The sequence below is a fragment of the Centruroides vittatus genome, unplaced genomic scaffold (assembly GCF_030686945.1).
Source record: "Centruroides vittatus isolate TY-2023 unplaced genomic scaffold, ASM3068694v2 scaffold_3293, whole genome shotgun sequence".
NCBI classification, from domain to species: Eukaryota; Metazoa; Arthropoda; class Arachnida; order Scorpiones; family Buthidae; genus Centruroides; species Centruroides vittatus.
In genome coordinates this window covers 1152904-1176503 of record NW_027122702.1, presented here as the reverse complement: position 1 = coordinate 1176503, position 23600 = coordinate 1152904, and the positions used below count along the sequence as shown (strand labels likewise).

Genomic DNA, 23600 nt, shown 5'->3' with positions numbered 1-23600 from the left:
TGCCAACTCAAATCAGCGATAATGGCACATTCTACAAACTGATGGACCACAGCACTCCCTACAGTACTGTTGGGTTTCAGACAGCAGCATACCCAGGATCTGAACCAGAGAGGAACAACTCATATTAGTTTCAAGGGAAAGTGAGATTTCATGACAGATGGCTCTAGTCTAGTCACAATATTTATTATTCAAACTGACACTAAATTGATACGTCTGCACTGTGTGTCTGTGTGTCAATTACTACACTTTAATTTTTCTTCTAGGGAGGGGCAGCTGCCCCTCCCAGCTCCTCCCTTGGTTTCAGAGCTGCTTAGAAGAACAACATCCAGGCAACAACAGCCAAGATGATCTATGGAGTACCCCTATGTTTATCATGTGAGTTCCTCTCCCCAGTTAAGGATTATTCCGACCCAGCTACCTTCGTTGGTAGGCTGAGAGAGGAAATGCAGAAAATCACAGTATCACATCTTCCCAAAAAAATAGCAGTGTTTGTTCATAAAGATCTTGCCTCCTGTTCCCATGTCTTCTTGCAAACTGACGTGGTCCAAAAAGGGTTACAATTGCCTTACGAAGGACCATATCATGTATTGAAGCAGGGAAATGAAAACTTTAAGATAGTAGTGAGAAATCGACATATCAATGTCAATATCAATAGACTCAAGCTAGCCTACAAATTCAAGGAGAATGTGGAAAACACTCCGGAAACAGCAACAACTCAACCAATCACTGAGACCAACCTCTCACACTCCAATGGCTAAAGCAGCAGATTCGTAGCAGCAACATGGCACATTAGTCACACGCTCAGAACATTGGGTGAGATTCAACCCTAGATACTTGTAATATCTCACTACTGCTGGCGGGGGATTGCTGTTGTGATTGAGACGAACTAATTTGCAAAAAGATGTGAAGAGGCCGGCGCAATCATATAGGAGAACAAGAAGAAGAAGATACAAAAGAAGAAACTCACACTTTCAGACTAGAAGTCTCAGCATCCAAATGGGAGAAGCTATGCTCTGTACTTTCTATGTTGTATCGCCAAAATTATTTATATTGGAATCAGAAGATTTGTATTATAAATAAATGTTTTTATAGTTTATGCCAAATTATTTCTAAACACTGGCAAGTTGGGACTTCCCAACACCTTTCAGGGAAAAATTTTTAAATTGAAATAACATGACTCTCATTTTCATTGGAAGGTTGTATATAGTTAATCCTAAGGTTTCCATATCTAGTCTCATCTTTCATCTACCTAACTCCATTCTTGACATTAATAAAAGACAGACGTACAGACAACAGTGGGAATTTACAGGTCTGCAATTTTTCAAATTGCAGCCCAATATGCTACCAGTCCATAGCAATCCAAGCTTCTCTACCATAGCACCTCTACAAATGAAGCCAATGATATAGTAATGCTAATGGTAGGACATGTAGCAGTTGTCTTGTATGTAAATTTGCCTCTGTTAGTTGACTGAAAATAGTATGGAAAGTGTAAAATTCTGTAATGAGGTTTCCATCTACTGCTGAGACAAAGAACACATTGCAGCTGTTCACACTTGCTCACAGTCATACGATCATCTCTCCTGATAGTCTGTCTTCACTTGTCCATTGCTTGTAACACCTCCTCACAGTCAAATCAGAATGACAGGATAGCTAGAAATTTGGTAAAACAGCTATCTTGTTTTTCTTCAGCCTGATGATGCAGATCTTTTCAAATTCTCTCAAATGTGTGTAATGTCTGACTATATAGACATGCCTGGTATTCAAGAGACCTCCAAACAACAGGTACATACAATGAAAATTCTGATAATAGTGAGCCTCTGTCAGGCTTATTATAGGATACTGGATAATGATTTTAAGACACTCTGATAGTATTACTTGACATGCAATTGAACCACAACATTTACATATCTGTCAGAGACACAGCTATATGCCAAGTTTTGCAGTAATCAGAGAATTCTATCTGGATGCATAACTTTCTGTCAGTGAGTGTATTATTAATTCAATATTTTGCAATAGTTAAAAATTATTTTTAATAAAGTGGCTATTTTAAATTTTACTGACATGTCAAATGAAATAAGTAAAAAATCAGATTATTAAATTAACTTTCAGAAATTTTTCATAAAATATTTAAAATATAATTTGAAAATAAATAAAATAAGCTAGAACAGTGTTTTTAATAATAAATATATATAGATTTTTTAAAATAAAATAAATAGAAACAAAGTTACAGATTTAAAAAAAAAGAAACTATTTTTCAAGGAAAGGTTAATGATACTTTGGTAAGCATCTAAACTTAGTAGTACACAAAGGTTTGAATTAGTTTTTCTATTAATATATTTCTTCATTCTACTTTCATTCTATTAATATTAAGATGGGATAAAAATATTTTCATTTGGTTGTAAAATAAGCAAAAATTTTGAAATTGAAAAGTACTATTATTAGAGGTAATATATTTGTGTTGTAAAATTATTTTATACACAATACAGGAAATATCACTAAGTAAATTTGCTAAGATAAACTACATAATATCCTATATGTAAATTAAAATTCATACACTTTTAGAAAAATTCAATAGATAATGTGTAATTATTTATCGTGATGTAATCACAATGCTAGGCTGCAATTTTTAATAATTTTTTAATTTAAAATATATACTCTCCACTTTCAGGGGAAAGTTTTTGAATTGAAATAACCTGACTTCCAGTTTGCACTACAAGTTTATACAATTAATCAGGTCTCCTGTCCCTAATCTTTCCACATCTAGTCTTGAATTTTATCTATCTAACAGTATTCTTGAGATTAAGGAAAGACAGACAGACAACAGACAGATGGATAACAGTGGAAATTTATAGGTCTACAGTTTTTTCAGATTGCGGCCAAAAAGCTTCAATGCATAACTGATGAGATATTTATCAAATACAATAAAGTTTTGAATTAATCTTAAAGTATTAAAAGAAAAATGTTCAAGAAGTTTTGAGTACTAAATAGTCATCATCAGAAACAGTGATTTAAAAATAGAAGACAGTTACTGTTCTATTTTCAAATTAGGTTAATGTTACCTTAGGTAGCCAAGATGGCGGCTCGTCTCTAATTCCAGCAAGAAAACAGTGGGACACACGTTCTAAGCTAACCTAACCTAACCTATTCTAATAATTTGGAACATGCGTCCCACTGTTTCCTTGCTGGAATTAAAGACGAGCCACCATCTTGGCTACCTAAGGTAACATTAACCTCAAATTACTGTTCTTGAGATAAATATACATACAATATCTATTATTCAGATGTCCTTGAATCTTTGTTATAAAGTACCTCATTCTATTAAAGAATTTTTGTTATAATTATCTTAAATAAATACCAAATCAATCATGAGTTAATAAGTAATGCACATAATTCAGCAATAATTAAACTTGTTTGATACATTCTCAGGTGATAATTTTGTCATCATTATCATCTTTAAAACTATATAGGTTATTATTTTAAATTTAAATTAAGCAATATGTTGTTCAAAGCTGGAACTTAATAATAAGTATTTTCACACCTTTACCTATACCATTAGATTTGAAGGTGTAAAACTGGAAACAGGCTTGTAAACTATGTGGAGAACATTTGTTTTTAGTAAAGCATTGCTAGATGTAAGGAAGGTGTGAAATTAATTATTAAATTTAAAATTATATACATTTTAGTAAGAGTTTTGTCAGTAAGTTATTTAAATTAATTTTTCCTGTTGATTTACATGTTAAAAAATTCTGACAATAATTATAAATTTATTATAATTTTAAAATATTTTAAACCTTACTCTTCTTTCTTTGGATGATTTCTAACAATATGAATAATTCTTCCTGGAGGATACAAAGGCTGATGCACTGTTAAAGCAATTGAAGAATCACTTGGATGGCAAGTTACATCTCTGTTTCCTGATTTATCAGGTGATATATCTGATAAATCAAATTTTAATTCTTCTGGACAACAACAAAATACACCACCTAAAATAATCTTCCACTAAAAGCAAAAATTATATCAATTTTACTTTACAAAGAGTATTATTATCTTAACTCAAATTATAAAATTTAAAACATTTAAACAAGTATATATTAAAATAATTGATTTCACCTTTGGATCTTGACTTCTTTTAATAGCATTTATTAGGTCAGATCTTAAGGATTCCATTTGATGGAGACCAATACGTGGAACAAGGTCTTTACCCAAAACAACAGATGTAATAAAGTTTTTTGTATATTCAACAGCAGGCATACTGAAAAAGAATTTAAGTTTTAATAGAAAACATATTATTTATAAACATTGATGTTTTAATAAGATAATTTAAAATAAAATGATTCCTCACCTAAGTAAACCTCCAGGTGGGGAATAAGCATAACAAACTAAATTTGGATATTCTTGTTTTAATAATATAGCTAAAATTGCAGCAGTTCCTGCCCCAAGAGAATGACCAACAAGAACTAAGTCATATAATTGTGTGCCCTTCTCCTTTATAATTGAGTAAAGAAGCAGTAAAGAAAATATAATAATGAATTCCTAAATAATTCAATTATAGTATTTTCTTTAAAGTTAATTAAATCATATAAAAATTTATAAGTAGATGTAAACAATTTAAAATTTTTTAATATTGAGAAAAAGTACTTTAGTAAAGTTATTATTGAAAATTACAGAAAATATTTTAGTAATTATTATTTTAATACTGTAATTAATACTAAAAAATTATAAACTTTAACATACAGAAATAAATTCATTATCAACATTATTTGTTACTCACAGGACTGTAATTAAATGCTTGTATGAGAATAGCTTCATCAATAAGTTTCCTCCTTATATATTCTGCAGCTTGTACCATTCCCTAATAAATAAATACGAAAAATAATTTTATTAAATACTCATTTATAATTATTATATAATAATTTTAAACATATATATGTGTTTAACCATAACATACATATATGTATGTTGTGGTTAAATCGATAGATCTGGTGAATACACATAATCACTGGATATTCGGCATGATAACTAACAGTTTTGGTGAACATGATAAATTATTCAATAACAATAATCAACATCCTATGGTTAAAACAATAAATCTCACATTTCTGCAAATTTGAACCCGTCTCAACCATATGTGATGCCTCCCGTGTCTGGAACATTCCAGCAGTCATTTTGCAGTTGGATGCTGATGGCAGATTATATGAGAATGGCACCAAAAGGGGCCAACAGCCTCAAAAGTATTTGAGGAACCAGTTTGTCATCTGTCAAAATACTTTCATTTTACAAGAGGAATCTCTTGATTTTATTGTGTCTCCTTGTGACTGTGCCAGAAAATTGTCCATCACAGGCAATCAAGGGTACAAGAGATGCAACTATAAGATAAAATGCCTTTCAACAAAATATGGCTGCAAAAGGCATGAAATACTCTGATTTGAAAAAGTCTTGATAGTTTTTCCTGTTCTAATAAGTAGGAGGTTGACTGTTTAAAATGGTAAGAATAAAAATATTCTGTACTTTATAAGTTATTGCTATAGCCAAAAGGTTTGGTTGTTATGTAGAATAACTGGTGAAAATAATTAATTGCATGTATTTTATCATAATAACCACAAATACTGATTATTTTGTAAAATAACCAGTAATTATGTATAGTAACCAATTTTTTAGATTAGCTGTAACATATATACTAATTATAAACATAAAATGATGCAATATTTAAGATTGCTTTATTTCATTGTTATATTTTAACATGATAATAATAACTTTTATGAAAAAAAAACTGAAGTAATAATATATGGCTTTCAGAAAAATGATTTGTTATTTCAAAGTAAAAACAATATATCAATGAAATAATTATCATCTTATTCCTCTAAAACATTTGAATAAAGCTGTTATTTAAATAAAAAAACTTTGTTTTGACTTCTATTTTACATGAACTTCATTCATTATATTTGTAATTCAAAAAGACAGCTAATAAAATAGTAATTATTAAAAACAACAACACAATTTTGAATAATTATTTATCTTTATATTATTTTCAAACTTAATTCCCATCGTCACTTCTGTTAAGTTAAATTACTGTTAACTGAAATAAATCATGTTCTATTAGTGTAAGTAAATTCAAATGAAACTTAATGATTGAATTGGCAATAAATTTGCATAAGAACCATTTTATTAATTATTTTAGCAAAACTCCACAATTCATATAACCGTTTAACTGGATGAGCAGTTAAATAAATAATACATTTTAATAATATTACAAGAATTTAAAATACTATCAGTTACATTTTTTACTTAGTGTTGTATTACTGAACATGGCTCAAATTTTAGACTATATAAATAATAATTTTTCTAATGACAGATAAAAATTTATTGAATATATTTATAGTCACTAAATGGAAAAATATTTTGAAGATAATATAATTCATACCACAGTATTCAAATGATAAAAAATGTTAGAACTAGTGGATTAATTTCTAAAACAGTCCATATAATAATTAAAGTTTTAGATTCCATATAAAATGTTTTCCTTATGCAATATAAAATGTCCAGACTATTTCAAAATTATAAATCAGAAAATTTTTAGTATTAAATGCTTATTTCAAAATCGTGATACTTTAAAAGTAAATTAAAATCCTTAAAGACATTTTGTCATTTGAGTTTTCCTTAATGATGTATAACTGTTAAAAGTTTATCATCATATACATTAACTTGCGAATCAATATGTAAGAAGCACTGTGTTAGACATAAGAAATTTGGTAAATTTTCTGAATTCATATTCAATAGTACAGCCAGAAATTTAGCAAAAGGGGTGAAAGGGGTAAAAAATTTAACAAGTGTCAAATGATGTTTGAATAAAACTGTAAAATAAAAATATACATTGTATATGAATGGTTTATAGCAATTGAATCTAGTATATAGAACATCATCATAATGCTGGGCTGCAATTTTTAATCATATGTTTTTAATTTATTTAATTTAAAATATATGCTCTCCTCCACAAATTTGTATAATCTTGCCCCTGTACATCATACTTTTCCTGTTAGCAATAGAGTCATACCGGTCATCTAACTCCTTTCAGGAGAAAATTCTGAATTGAAATAACATGACTTCCAGTTTGCATTGGAAGTTTGTATATAGATAATTGGGCTTCCTGTCCCTAATCTTTTGCCATTCTCCTGTCTCTTTATGAGATTAAGGAAAGACAGACAGCAGACACACGACAGTGGGAATTTATAGGTCTATAATTTTTTCAAATTGCAGCCCAATAATAGTTGCTATACTTGAAATCACTGAACAAATCACACACACAGATTTGAATAATTAGTTTTATATATAATTGTGAAAGAAAAAATCATATTTTTATTATCTTATTAAATATTCAAAAACTATGGGTTGGATGGTTTAAATTTAAACTAATGCAGCAATCAGTTTTAATTTATCATTACACTTACATATGAATAAATTTCAACTGTTAAAAAAAGTGAATATTAGTAGCAAGGAGTACTAATTGCTCCCTTGTACCCCTGGCTGCACCACTATCCATATTTAATGAATCATTTATTCTGTTTTAAAATAAAAAATTTGATATTATTGATTAAAATTGTCAGTATTTGTATCTTAAAAAAGTCTAAATTCAATATATTTCATAATTATAATAATAATAATGTTTTTCATTATTATCGCAAATAAAATAAACAAAACAACATTATTATGACAGTTGGATAATAATTTCAAAAACTAAAAATTATTTTTTCAAAATAAAAGAAACAAACTTTTGTATTATTTAAAACTTGCACATAAAATGGTTTTTTGGACTTTATTTATTTACTATTTTACTTAAAAAATAAAGGAAAATTAAGTCAAAATATTCAGTTTGAAGAGTGTTTTAATTTTATGTTATTGATAAAGTTTATAACATGGAATATTTTGGTTTGTACTTTACTTAACAATATTTATTATTAATAGTGGAACCACCTACCAGAATTTGGAAAATGTAGGAGAAAATAAGACAGTTACTTGTCCTAAATAATTTGTTATACCACATTGTCATTGTATGAAAATTTTATGCTTGATATTTTTAGTTCTGTAGTATATATGGGTTACATTAGAAATTGAAAATACAGTGCACTGTATATATTAGATTTCTCTTTGCATTGGCTATCTATTGATGTTATAACTATTATGTTGGTACCATGCGTTTGTAAGCTGATGAGGGGTCCTTGTACCCAAAATGCATCCTTACCTAAATTTGAATGTGATTATTAAAGATTGAATCTTTTTTAAAAGTTCTAGTCCTTTTTTCTGTCGACCTTGGTGTGATAAGCCCTCCAAATTGTTAAGTCCTATTTATTTAGGTTATTTAACTCTATCTAATGGAATATTTTGTTAAAGTGCTCGAGAAAGACTGTTATTAAAGAGAATTCTAATAAAGTAGATTATTATTATTGTTATATTTTTAAAGAACTTTGAGTTGTTTTGCATTATCTTCCATGTTTTATAATATATAAAATTTTATTTATTTGATATAAAATATTATGATATTTAATCTATTGTATAGTACCTTCTATATGCAATTAATTATTTTGAATTTTTTCTTATAAATGTTCAAAATTTTTTACATAAACTTAAAAGTGTACGAATAAAGACTTATTATACTTCAACATGCAAAATGTAAATATCATCACTCATTATATTATTTAATCAAAAAATTTAAAAATTTTAAAGTAATATGAGTAAATTTTATTGGATGAAAGTTAATATTTAAGTGTCATAACATAAAGTACTAGTATATATTTATATGTTTATAAGTTTTATAAGGATTTTTGCTTTTCACAAATAAATAATTCAGTACTTAATGACAATTATTATTTTGAATTAATTTTTTTATCCAAGTTTTAGAAGATAAATCTGTAATTCCAAAAACATTTCATTTTCGAGGGTATTTTTTTTATTCAAATTAATTATTTACTATCACATATTTATCATTATATCAGCTAAATTTCTCTAAATGAATTGTTAAAAATCACTATAATAAAACTTATCAAAATAAAATCTAGAATTCATTACCAAATTTCAAATCTAACAAAAAATTTTAAAAGAGAATATTGAGTGAACTCTCTTACTAATTTAAATTATTTTTCTCTAATAAAAATAAAAATAATGAAAAATAATGTTTTCCTAAAACGAAATTTGTTTAACACAAACTTTCGATATCATGAATAAATTTATAATTTTTAATTCTATATATTTAAATTTTATATTAAAAATTCTTAGACATTAAATAAATTTATTTATTAATATAATATTTAAAATATATATAAATAATTACAGTAAATATATTGCAAGTAAATTATATATAGCAAAAGTTCATGGGAGTTTTTTTTGTAAATTACCTTAAGTTTAACAGACATTTGCTACATTGTAAAATTATTAGGAAACGTGTAATTCCCTAATACAGTACATATATAAATACGAAATAGAATTAATCTGATATTTTGCATAATTGGTAGTACAGTATATGTACTATACATATTTTCATAAAAATTTATCATTAAAGCTGAATATAATTTTACAATAGACTGAATGCTTTAACTTTGTAAAATTAAAGAAATATGAAGCATGAAATCAAATAGAAATGCAATTTAAATTGGATTGGTTCATTTTGTATCATTACCAAGCAACATAATTTTGGAATAAATAAAACATATCTGTCTTTCAGCTTTAAAAATCAAAGAGATTATTTAACATGTATTTACCAAAAATGTAAACTAGTAAGAATATAGCAGAGTGGAACTTAAAGTAAAATTAACCTTATGGCCCAACCAGTCATCATGGATAGGTTCTGTTGGCAGATGCTCTCCTTCTGCATTTAAATCTGTAATTACATCCTGGGAAAACATTAAATTTCTGTTTTATAATGCCAATGTTATTGACAAAAATAAAGATTTATATGTTTAAATATAAATTCTCAATTTTATATAGTTGTAAAATAGTTATAAAGCATAAAAGTTTATTCACCTGAAGGGAGAGTGTTCCTCGAATTGATACAATAACAGTTCTCTTTTCATGATCTACAGCAACAAAAAAAGGTGTTTCTCCAACCTACAATAAAATCAAATAAAAGATAAATGAATTAAGTATTTTACAAATAAAACTTTTAGACATTGTTTACAAAATAAATAAAAAATACTAAAATAGAAAAGACGTGTTTATATTTGGAAACCTTCCAGTCTTCAATTGTTATTTTATTTCTAAATTAATCAAATTTCAAGTAGACACGTCAAACTTTTTATTAAATATTTATTTATTTAGTTTTAAATGAATATATAATAAATTAGTATAAAATTTCAGTAGTAATTTTTTACAAATAATTAAAATTTAATAATAAAAAGATTATTAAAAATATTAGGTTGTCATTTTCAGTGAAAATGTATGAAACAAAATACAGTACTGATTAAAAAAATGTACACATTAGTATTACTTATGAAAATATCATATCAATTTTACATAAAATATACTGAAATTAAAAATTGGATATTAAAAATAAATATCATAGAGTATATGAAAAAAGACAATATCTTTGCAATATCCTAACCTAACCTAACCTAACCTAAAGAAAAACAAAGATCCATGCAGAAAAAATATGGCTGTTCAGTAAGAAGCAATTTGATGGTTTTCAGACTGATATAGATTTTTTTAGTTAAATTAAAGAATACATTAAACAATTCATCATTATGAAGATTACTTGGCATGAATCCATAGAAAACAAAGTTTAATAAACTTAATTGAAAAATCAATATATATATATATATATATATATTTCATGTGATCTTATGATATTGATGAATAAGCTATTTAGATAAAAGTTAAGAGCAAATTTATTCAACCATAATATCACATAAAAATCTATGGTGGGCAAATATAACAATTTGTTTCCTGATTACTGTTAACAATTAATTGAACATGGAGGATGTACAAGAAACTGATAATGCAACAAAAAAATAAATAAATAAAAATTAACATAATCTGGACATTCCTCCCCTAAAAAGTGGCATTCGTACTGTATAAGGCAGGGAAACGTAAAAACCTGGAAGTGAAAGGAATTAGCAGAACTGTCAATAACTCACCAACTTCTTTGCTCAGATTATATATTAATGTCTAAAAGTTTATGAAAAATTTCAACACAAGTTCTAGCAGTCCAATTCTGATTGGTAAAATTCCAAGAGTCACCTTCCTTTTAGGGAAAGAAAACTTTCCTGTACATAACCTTTAAACTGCAATTTTTCTTCTTAATTGTTTTCAGTCTTCACTGTTCTTTCTGAACAAAGGAAGAAAAAACTTTTTTTTTTCTTTTTTGCTCTTTGGATATACACAGAAATCCTCACAAATGCATCTTTGCTTAGCCAATAATCACTGTGTAGTTCTTCCATCATGCTTAAACCAGTTAAATGTCTAACCCCAAGCTCGAAGTAATAAAGGAAAGTACTAGGTAAAACATAAATAAATAAAAAATTGGAAACAATGAATGGGAAAACTATCATAAAAATTGGTGATAAATAATCACCACACTATATAGAAACAGAGTTCTGCTGAATATGAATACTGATTCCACATAAATTTAAATGCAGTTTTTATTTGCTAATTCTTCTTTCTAGAAAAGACTTTTCCTGATTGGATTTTTGTTTCTCTTTTATAGTATTATGTACTAAAAGGTTTCAATTTAGGTTCTTTTTTTTATTAAAATAAGCAAATATCTAAATTTAAAATCATAGTAATTTGTAGAAATAAAAAATGAATTATTTATTCAATATAAATTTATAAAATTTATATATCATGTAAAAACAATATTTTATCTATAGCATAATTATTATAATTTGATTGCAAAATATTATAATATTTTTAAAAACTTACTTCAACATGATAAGTTGCATAAACAACTTCCATATTATGTAGCTGACACATTTTTCTAAGTGCAGCGTAATTGCAAAGACAACAATTATCCTCTACAACTGTAGCTGCATCATATTTTCTCTTTTGTCTTACAGGCAAGCAATAACATCTGTTAATATTTATGAAAAATATGACTACAATATTATAAATTTTGAATTTTTGATATAAGACTATACCTTATATATGGACAAAGTTGACAACATCCTGTACTACTGTTTACCATCATAAACATTGGCCAACCATAAACTGCCAAAGCATAATGAAGATAATGTGTTATTGTTTGTACTTCTTTAGCTACATTCTAAAGAAAAACAATTTAATTCAGTTAGTTACTATTGTAGTAGTTATTCAATAAATGATAAATTACAATTGAATAGGAAAAGTTCATTAAATTCTTTAAAATACTATGCAAATTTTATAAATATGGTAGATGAAATAATTTATGCTAGTATTTTAACAAAAATTTATAATGTAGAATTAGTTTGTTGTTTAGGTTATTTTTATTATATATGTTAATATTTGTTTTACAGTTTATCAAGAAAAAGACAAATAAGTAACATCATTTCTTCGGTAAAATTTCTTTTAAGAAATCCGAGAAAATTTCATTTATATGTATTTTCCTTATAAATATTTCTTATTTTTTCTATCCTTAACCTTCACTGTCACTTGAGCAATAAGATTTTTATAAAATTAGAAATGAGAAATATGAAATAAAAAAAAAGAATAAAATTTAATTTTCTACTTACTGGATTATTAATATCCAGGAACTTGGTTTTAGGAGTTATAGGAACTCCCGAAAGGAACTGATAAGTATCATTTTTTTGCTGAAAAAGTATAAATTTTTTTATCTATGAACTTTAAAAGAAAATATTATAAATAATTAAATTTTTTGAAAAATTTGAAATCTTGAATCATAACATTATTAGAGAAAGTTTGGCATCTTAAAGTACAGCAGTTATTACTGTAATATTACTATATGTCAGTGGCGTGCCGTCATTGGAAGCGCCGATTCCACCTTCCAATGACCTTCCCTTGTATTTTATAAAATATAAATTTTCATATTTTAACGTACTTTGCATTAATTAAAATTAATATTTTATTATAACTGCATTATGTAACTTTTACAAATTTCTATACTACATGTGAAAAAAATGATAAGATTGCTATTGTATATTCGAATAATTCGGTGGCGGAAGGAGTGTCGAAACCGGGTCAGTTTCCAATCAGCCAGATTATATAGGCATTGGCACATGCGGTTTACAGAGCACCAACCTCACCCGGTTTAGCTGGTAGAAGCGACACACGCATAAAGCATCTAATTTTATATCCCGGACCGGTTCTGAGCTGTTAGCCGCCTGCCCGTCAACTTCCAAGCAGCCAGATTATAGGCATTGGCGCATGCGCTTTACAGACCACCAACGTCACCCGGTTTAGCTGGTGGATGCTTCACACATAAAGCTTCTAATTTTATATCCCGGACCGGTTGTGGGCTGTTAGCCGCCTGCCTGCTAGATATTCGGCCGCCCTCGCCCGATTATGTGAATCGTGAGTAGACTAGATCAACGGCGGGCAACCCCCGGCCCGCGGGCCAGCTACGGCTCGCGAAAAGTTTCTACCCGGCCCGCGAGATCTTTAATAGATTATTAAATTGGAAAAATAGTTATTTTTCCAATTCTTTGTAATTTTCAAAAACGATAAGAGAAATAAATGTAGTAATTAACTTTTTATTTATTTATTTCATATTTGCAGACTAAAAAAATTACAAGTCACAAGAAGGCGTCAATTAACTACTACGGCCCGCGGAAAAAACGTAAAATTTATTCTGGCCCATGTTATAAAAAAGGTTGCTCCACTGTAGACTAGATTTATAACTTAACCCAACCGATAGGAATTTACTGGCATGTTTTTATGATAGTTCTGTATAGTTGACAGGAGTTTTAAAAAAATCCATTAAAATATTTGATATATTTATTCTGCGTTTATTCTGCTCTCCCATCTTATATTACTTACGGATTTCAATGTTAAACCGGTGATATTACGATTTAGTATGTCCCATCTGTAAGGGGATGCAGAAAAAACGTGTACAATTATAGTACAGTGTTAAAAAATTAACTGTTACTTTGGCAGCATCATTTACAACCAAATTTAATGAATGAGACGTACAATGGTACAAAAAAGCTCTAGAATTTATTTCCTTAAATTTACGATTTATGTATCCGTTGTCATAAAAATTTCTTTCCACTTCTTTCCCAAGACTACAGATATCCAAGTACACAGTAACCGGTTTCGACTTATTTCTACTTACGAAGTAGTTAAATAATTAAGCGATTAGGGAATTAGAAACATAAATAAAACCCTGATGAGAGCCGAAATTTTACTTAAACGGAAGTTTAACTGAACCAATCTCTTGCCGAGTACAGTGGGGTCTGTTCTCTTCATAATATTAAATGTAATAAAGACAGAAATTTTTCCAGTTCAATGAGAGTGACCGAAAAGTTGTAAATTTTGGAAATTTCCGTGAACACTTGGTCCTAAAACGAATTAGTTAGAAAACGAACGACGGACAATCTGTTAAGTTTAACATATTTAGATTTTTACAGCTATGGTGAGAAACGTTTAAAATCTACAACAACCCCGTCGCGTCCTTTGATATATACTAGTGACGCGACAAAAGAGGCATTTGACATTGACCGGTATCGGCACCCTCGGGATTTGGCACGCACACACCTACCTGGACCGTCTCTCGATTTCATTCATTAGCCACTCGTAGGGAGCTATTTCACTAACTTGTAAGTGGATTGTTTTAAGATTTAAAAAGTAAAGAATATTTTGTTATTTTTATGTACGTTTCTTCACAAAGTTATATTTAATTATAAGTTTCTTTAAAAGTATATTCGTACAATTGAAGAATTTTTTATACTAGGCATGTATATTCATCACACATTTTGTTTTACCAAGTAAGTTTTTCTGATAATTTTAATTTTAGCCCTTATATCGTGGCTAGTGATTCAAAAATTTATTTTAAAAAAGTTTTGGCTCGAGACCGTATAATGAAAAAGAAAACATTATTAAAAGAGAAAGATCAATGTCTAAATTAAATATAAATACGTCGACAAAAAATTTCGACATTTTGACGATAAAATTTATGACGAATGACGATTCTTTCGTAAAATTGAAGCAATTTGGAAATCAAAGCGGAATAGAATTTAACATTGATAGACAATATAAAATAAATATTGAAAATTATAACAAAATAATTACGATTAATAGATATATCTAAATTAATAGATGTTATATGTTTTTTCTCAAAGCAAGAATTGGCATTTAGAGGGCGTAGGGAATTTATTGAATCTAATAACGGAGGTAATTATATTGAACTTTCTTATTTATTAAGTACGTCGGATAATCTATTAAAAATACATTTAAAGAAGTATACGGTTTTTACTGGCTTATCGAACAAACGATTACGAACGGGCCCTGACGCGCAATTAATTGATTGCCCCTGTAAGTCGGCTTCTTACAGAAACACAGCTTCCCTATCATCAAATGTCACGGCACGCCACTGCTATATGTAGATCAATTAAAAAGAAAGTATACAATTTTTCTAGATAATATGACTAAGTTAGAAAATGTATTTGATATAAATTAAATAAAAATTTATTAGTATTATTATTAACATTTTTATTAGATAACTATGTGGATTAAGAGTTTTTATGATCATAAAGCATCAGATTCATCTTGATCTTCATAAAATTCTTACTTAGTTCAAGCATAGAGATCTTTTTATCTTTTTCAATGATGCTAAAGATGCACAGGTAAAGATGCGATGCACACAATCGCATCTTTATCTGTGACTAAGTTATGCTATACATACATGCTTACCAGAGGTTAAGGATGTGACTATGTGACTAGCATTAGTAATAAATATTGAAAATATGATAAAAACTCAAAGTCTGTTTTAATTCTATCTTCTTTGCCAAATTATTGTCTAGAATGTGAAGCAGTCTTTAGCCCAAAAGTTCATATCTTTCTATAAAGTCCAACCCATTATTCATCTAAATTGTGAACTTATTTGTATTCTATAAATATAACATGTCCATAATAATAAGGCTTAATTTCTTTTATTAAATATGAATGATAGTGTTACATGAATGGCATTTTAAAAAATTTAATATAAAAAAACAACAAATAAGATTTTTTTAATTAATTGAAAAACATATTAATAACTGAAATGACTGTCAGAAAGAAATGCATCACTGTCAAAAATTGAAAAATTATTTACTTTAAAATATAAATATTTTAATAAAAAAAGCAAATAAATAAAACAGAATGTATTCCAAACAAACTTAATGTCTTATATAAACTATAATAACCATGTATGATATAAATATAAAAATAGCACGAAAAGATCATAAAAAAACAATAGCATACATAAGTAAATAATAAAATATGAAATAGTCAGAATAATCTACAATATAATATTAAAACAATTAAATTTTTAAATTTTAGATATTTAAAAATACAGAATTGTAAAAAAATCTATAAACCTTATTATGTATATTTGTAAATAATCAAAGTGGTTAATGTTACCTATGGTAGCGAACATGGAAGCTCGTCTCTGAAACAGTGGGGACACACATTCTAACCTAACCTAACCTAGTCTAATTAATTACCCCTATTCTAATAATTTGGTCGGCAATAATTATGGTAATTAATTAGAATAGGTTAGGTTAGGTTAGAACGTGCATCCCCACTGTTTCAGAGACGAGCAGCCATGTTCACTACCATAGGTAACATTAACCATAAAAGCAAAGTTAAAATATATTCACTAAAGTTTTCTTTTAAGTATTTAATGAATTTTAGCCTGTTAAAATTCATTTAATTTATATTTACTTTTTATAAAATAAACAAATTATGTGCTCTTTACTTTTAAAAAAATTAAATTTTATTCTATTGGAAGTTAGAGAATCAATAAGTCAATATAAATACAACTCAAGGAGAGTGTACTTCGAGCACGTCACTAGGAAATCTAATTTATCTTCACACTTTATATCAATAAAATGATTTGATCTTATTAAAATTGATAAACATTTATTAATATATTAATTCTTTTTTTATGAAAGTCTACTTTCATATTAATTGTCAATCTGTTATTGCCTGTAAAACACACAAATTTTATAATAATTTATATGTTTTTAACTAGAAATATCAAAATTTATTATACCACTCAGAACATTGAATAAAACATGCCATACCATGCAATAAATGCAAAAATAAATAACACAAGAGTATGTTAAATTTTTAATTATCATTTATATTATATAAAAGTTACTCTAAAATTATAAATAAAAATTTATATAATCTATTTTTTATATATACTTTTATAAGTATTAATCCTATTAATTTGGGACAAATAAAAGAACCTTTCTAAAAAGTAACAGTCCTAATAAGAGACTGATAATTTAGAAATTACATCAATAATCGTTTAAAATGTAAAAGTTATTTATATTTTTTGATACATTTTAAAATAAGAAAATATACCCTATAATGAATAAAAACAAATTGTTTCCCTACAAAGAAAAATGGAATATCTACTGTATATTAAAAATACAAGATAAGTAAAAATTTCAATGACAGTATAAAAACAAAAGCATTTTTTATTTTTTTTAACATTATAATAAACATTATTATTTATTCAATACTATTATGATTGGCTTATTGAATTTACATTCATAAAATAAAAACATTTTTTTTTACAATTGTAGATTCAATGAGTCAATCATAATACAATAGAATTGATTTTTATTATAAATGAAATTAGTTGTTCTGGTTAATTACTTTTAATTCCTCTTTTTGTCACAATAAATTATTAAATAATTATTAATTATGAATGAATATTGCACAGAACTTTTTGTTTCCACTTGCAAAATTTGTGTGTAGGAAATTCAAATATTGTATGCTTTATAAATGAGTTATTAATGTAATTTGAAAAAACTTATATGCCAAATTTTCAAACTATTTTTTAAAATTTTTTAACATTTATTTATATATTATTCTATCAATATATTTTATTGTTGAATCAGAAAGAAATTTCAATATTTTTTTTAGAAAACTTTTCCTTTGAAAACAATTACATGAAAACGACATTTTATAAGTTTTATAAAATCTTATTTTATAAAATTTGTAAACTGACTCAACTCTTTCTTAATTTCTCAATTCAATTGTTGTCTTGTTAAAATTTAAAATTTATTCATCTTTAATTATTATATTTAATTATTGTTATTTCATTTTGTTGCACTTACTTGATTGACAATCATCTGTCTTTCCATCTGTTGAAATTTTCTCAACAACACCATACCTGCAACTACATCAGAAGGGACGACATCCAGATCACGGAAAAATTCAGAAAGAAGTTTGGCTATTTCGGCAAATGAATTCTGAAGAAACAAATATTGTATATTTATCAAACGGCATTAAAATTTTCAATTTTAATTAATTTGATAGCTAATTTTTATCATTTTACAGTAATAGTCTACTCCTCGAATATAATCCAACTAAAGCCGTGCTTTTTTTAAAGCAAAAAGTTTTCACTCTAAGAAAAGCTGTTTGAATTGGATAAACTACAGAATATTATTAAAATCAAATTAATGATAAAAAATAAGAAACTTACTCTATGCCTATCCGAATGTCCCAAACAACAGAAAAGTAATCTACATCTTTTATTCCAACTATTTTGATATTCACGCATAGCTTTTCTATTTTATAAAGTAAATAATTCAAATATTTATAGAAAAACAAAATCATATCTAATAAGTTTCAATTCTTTCAAACTTATTTAGAAGTACTGTACCTCTGCCTCCAATTTCGATGCCCGCTACCAGACCTTTTATATCGAAATTTCGCTCTTCCTTCTCTAAGACTTCTTTGATACCTTTTCATTTTCACCCATGACCTTCCTGCTGCGTCAAAAGTGCACCAGGTAGTAACTAATACACTTAATAGAACACACCAGTTGCAAATGATAATACCTGAAATTAATAGTATGATAAAAGGCTATGTTTGTTTTAAAAATTTATTACATAAAATATAGTTACGGATCATTAACCTAAAACAGCTTTTTTAGCAACTCCCATTGGACAAGAGCCATAATGTCTTCCTATCCAAACCACTCCAACAATAAGCCAAGCCAGTTCTACTAAAAATATTCCTAAAAAAAAAAATTACAGCAAATAAATTTTTTTCACTCTTCTATTCACATTTGTAAAATAAATTATTATTCTAAATATAATTTATTTCAATTGTTTTTTTTTATATTTAATATTTAAAATATCCTATCTAAATGCAAAACATGAAATATAGATGTATTACTGATAATAATAAACCCGTCTTTACATATAATATTCTGTATTTGCATCTGTTTTATATCAAAATCTTTTCAGGTTATTTTTTACCACATATTTAAAATTTGCTAGAATATAAAAAAAAATTTAATTTATCGACAAAAGCAAATGACATTTGATTAACATTTTAAATATTAATTCAAATATAATTTGTTTTTTGATAAATTAAATTTTTTTTTGTATTCTATCAAATTTTTAAAATGTCATTAAAAATATAAGTTTGTTTAGAAAAAATTCAAATGTAATTTATTTAGAAAACCTGTAAAAATAATACAGAATTATTTAAACTTATCAATAAACAAAATCATTAATTTAATAAAAAATTTTTTCTTAAAAAATATTCGAATAAATAATAAATATTTATAACAATTGTGTTCTCTAAATATATAAATATTATACAGCATATAAAGGAAAACTAATCTAAGAAATTGCTTAGCTTTCTCTTTACTGATTTATTCTAAACAATTCAGTTACTTATCTATGCTAATTTTATTTGTTAAATTGCTGAATTTCTTAATGCTATTAAGATTTAACTAATCAAGTAGAATGCTTGTATAAAGGAAATTATGAAAATAAATGTATTAAAATTAATTAATTGAATGAATCTTTTTCTCTAATTCATTTTATTTCAGCAATAAAGATAAAAAAAACACATAAAAACTTTAAATTTTATAAAATATTAATGCCTTTGGCAGAGTATTCCAGCTTCAGGAAAATCAAATATTTGTTTATGTCTGCTATGGTTAAATTTGTTTTGATCTTCAAATTCCTAGAATTTATGATATTTCGTTAAGATTTGACCCTAAAGATAAACTATCCAACATAGAAATGTTGGATTTTACATTTAACATTTTAATATATCTCTTTTGCACAATTAAAGAAGATTAAAGTAGATTTAATTAAATTTAAAATTTTTCAAAACATTAAATTTTTTAATCATAAATTTCATTATTGATTAAATCTGTTTTTTATTTAATTTTAAATATTTTTGAATTATTGTTTTGGAAAGTTATTAAAAATATATTATACAATACATTAAAATCATTAAATAATACACATTTAAAAATTTTAATAGCATCAATCATCATGCCAAAAAATTTTACATTATGTTATAATTAGCATCCAAGATATTTACTTACCAAGTCTTACATAAAGTAAATATTGCATTGATGCCCTGGGAGCAGTGTATAGAATAGTTCCTCTCATTCCAACCCAGGAAATAAATCCCTCCACCACAATACAACCAGAAAGAATGACTACATATCCGAGTACATGCTCGTACAAGTCTATCATACATTCGGAACTCCCTCCAAAATCCATAACACTTAAGATTATGGATAATACTACAAGCCTGCGGGATAAAGTTTAATTAACAACTTTTTAAATTTAAAAAAAAGCTCAACTAGATTAATAAATTGCAAGTACTTATTCTGCAATTATTAGAAAAAAAATTTATTGAGATTATATTTTCATTCATTTGTCATTTACTATACTAAATTATTATGTAAAATCTATGTATAGTATATCACTTTGAATCATTTCATTTCTCTTGAAATTATAAATTTGCAATATTATATTTTGCTGTTTAGTGTAATTTTTAAAGTATAATAATTAAAAATAATAATAACCTAATATTTGCAAAGAAAACATTATTGTAGTGGAGAAGGAAAATAATGAGATATGAAAATTGTTTTTGAAATCATTTTAAAATCATTTAATTTTCATTGAAATAGTTTAAATTAAATAATAAACTATGTAAATCTATAATTTTAATATTTTTAATTATAGTATTTAAGATTAACTTGTAAGTCAAAATTTTTAAGCTAGGTTTACTAAAAGTTTTAGACAAGATTTGATTAGTTAAAAAATTTCTTGAATTTCCTATACAGTATCATGTGATCATATCAGAAGACTCTTTTCATGTGATCATATAGAGAATATATATCATATTAATATCTCGCTCCACTGCCAATAATATTGAAACTCACATATGATTTGTACATAAATATTGCATGATAAATATTCAAATATTTTATGAGCAAGTACAGTACAGTATGTTGGATCAATAGATTGTAACCAAGAAGGCCAGAAGACCCAGGCCTCCCTTACCCTTGTAAATAAGTAAATTAAAAAAAATCAAATAAGTACAGGGAAAAGATTTGAATATGGCAAACACATTTGTACACATAAACAGTATAGTAGCCTACATGGGCATCCATACAGAGGAGGACAAATGGGGCACTTACACACCCTGGATCCAATAAAAAATTCCACAAATTATAATCGTAAAAGTGATTGAGACATGTAACCTTACATCCTCCACCGTGGGATGCTTTGTCTGTCTTTTTGTATTATGCAATACTCTATTCTACAATCTACTTGTGAAAAATCGAAAAAAAATTAAATAAATAATTTATTGATGTAATTATTTATTTCCAATCTTGTCCACAGAAAATTTTCCAGGGCAAAGCCTGGAAAATTTTTTTGCCGACACTCAAGCACATGTACTGTACTGTACATAGCTACAATAATTGTATCTAAGTTTACTCTTTACCCACAACGCTAGTGGTGACGTTCACAGTAGTACAGGTAAAGACAAAAGGCACAGAAGTGAATATAGGTTTGCACGTTCTAATTTGGCCCCCAATATCTGCTATTAGTAGAACAGTACTGTGTTGAATAGTACACAGTGTACTGTACTATTCAACACAGTTGCTACATAATTCGAGACATTTAATATTTTTATATATTGTTATAAAATCATACTTATTGGGCTGCAATTTGAAAAAAATTGTAGACCTGTAAATCCCCACTGTCATCTGTCAGTTGTCTGGTCTTTCCTTAATCTCGAGAACGGAGTTATATCGATGAAAGTTGAGAGATATGGAAAGCTTAGGAACAGGAGGCCCCAATTAACTGTATACGAACTTCCGATACAAACCGGAAATCACGTTATTTCAATTCAAAAATTTTCTCTGGAAGGAGTTAAACAATTGATAACAGGAAAAGTATGGTGTACAGGGCAAAACTCTACTAATTTGAGGTGGAGATCATATATTTTAAATTAAATAAATTTAAAAAATGAAATTAAAAATTGCAGCACGGCATTGTGATTAAATAAATAATTGCTCGTTTTGTTTCCTTTACCTTGAATATAGAAAGTATTACGTTAAAATTAAGCATTTATTTAGGTCTAGACGCAAATTTCGATGTACTGCACTAACTGTATATTGCGGCATGTTGTATAAGCAGGGGCTATGCTATAGTTAGAGTAAGAAGTTCTATTATTGTTCAGGAGGCGAGTTTATACGAAGTTCTAGAGATAAGTGGATTAGTCATAAATAGTAACATGCACTCAAGTTTGTTGAGTGGTCATCCAAAGTGAAGATTTTACTCTATGCAAAAATAAAAATTCACGACTACTCGTCGTTAAGAGACTTGTTTCGTCGCAAGTTAATCCTAACAATAATCGTATTTAAGTCATTAAAAATAACTGTCTTGTTAAAAACTGATTTTCGGAATAAACTACATAATTGCTTATTTCATAGCAATTATAATATAAATCGTACTTAAAATATTATGGAGTTATTTCTAGTTTCTCTTGTAACCGGATTTTCTTTAATATTTTTGATCCATCAAATTCTCTTTGTTGTGTTTCAGAGAAACTTTTTACACTTTATAAGTCAACTGCGGATCGACCGAATTCCGACACGGATCAACAGTTTGAAGGTTTCATCATCTATAATTAAATTTTTATATTAAATTCAATAAAGCAATAGTTATTAAATCTATCTACTACTTTATTAACCAATAATATAAAGAAATACAACGACACAAACAAAAACAATAATACACAGAAACAAACAACACTACACAACACCAGATTCCGTTACATGCTGTTATTTAAAAGTTAAAGTTCATTTTGTACGCTATAATTAACACATACACACACATACACATACACATACACCACATAGCCTACACACACATAAAAAGAGAGAGAACGTAGACTATCGAAAATATTTTAGAAATAAATTCTGTATAATGATTTATTTTAAAAAAATAATCCCAGGTAGAAGTAATCATTTCAGCCGAGACAGAAATAAAATTCAAAAAATTTTATACGTAAAAAAACCCGTTCGTTTCAATGTTTTATTAATGGTATTTATGAATCATTACAAAATGGGGTCAAAGCGTCCATTTTCTTTTTGGTCAAAACAAATTCGTAGTCTATGATATTCGATAAAAATGTTTAAA

The 23600-nt window shown here is 27.0% G+C and overlaps 1 protein-coding gene across 1 annotated transcript in view; it reads right to left on the bottom strand.

Annotated features, from left to right (window-relative positions):
* The window catches only part of inaE (inactivation no afterpotential E), a 49585-nt gene that overhangs the window by 4883 nt on the left and 21102 nt on the right, over positions 1 to 23600 (bottom strand). Inside the window, exons 2-15 of the mRNA XM_067286239.1 lie at positions 20483 to 20694; positions 19049 to 19150; positions 18794 to 18971; positions 18614 to 18698; positions 18246 to 18380; positions 12690 to 12767; positions 12120 to 12244; positions 11905 to 12052; positions 10012 to 10095; positions 9804 to 9881; positions 4772 to 4852; positions 4343 to 4485; positions 4111 to 4252; positions 3797 to 3999 (exon numbers count right to left, since the gene is read on the bottom strand). Coding sequence (XP_067142340.1) covers positions 3797 to 3999; positions 4111 to 4252; positions 4343 to 4485; positions 4772 to 4852; positions 9804 to 9881; positions 10012 to 10095; positions 11905 to 12052; positions 12120 to 12244; positions 12690 to 12767; positions 18246 to 18380; positions 18614 to 18698; positions 18794 to 18971; positions 19049 to 19150; positions 20483 to 20694 — 1794 coding nt within the window. The remainder of the gene's footprint in view (positions 1 to 3796; positions 4000 to 4110; positions 4253 to 4342; positions 4486 to 4771; positions 4853 to 9803; positions 9882 to 10011; positions 10096 to 11904; positions 12053 to 12119; positions 12245 to 12689; positions 12768 to 18245; positions 18381 to 18613; positions 18699 to 18793; positions 18972 to 19048; positions 19151 to 20482; positions 20695 to 23600) is intronic.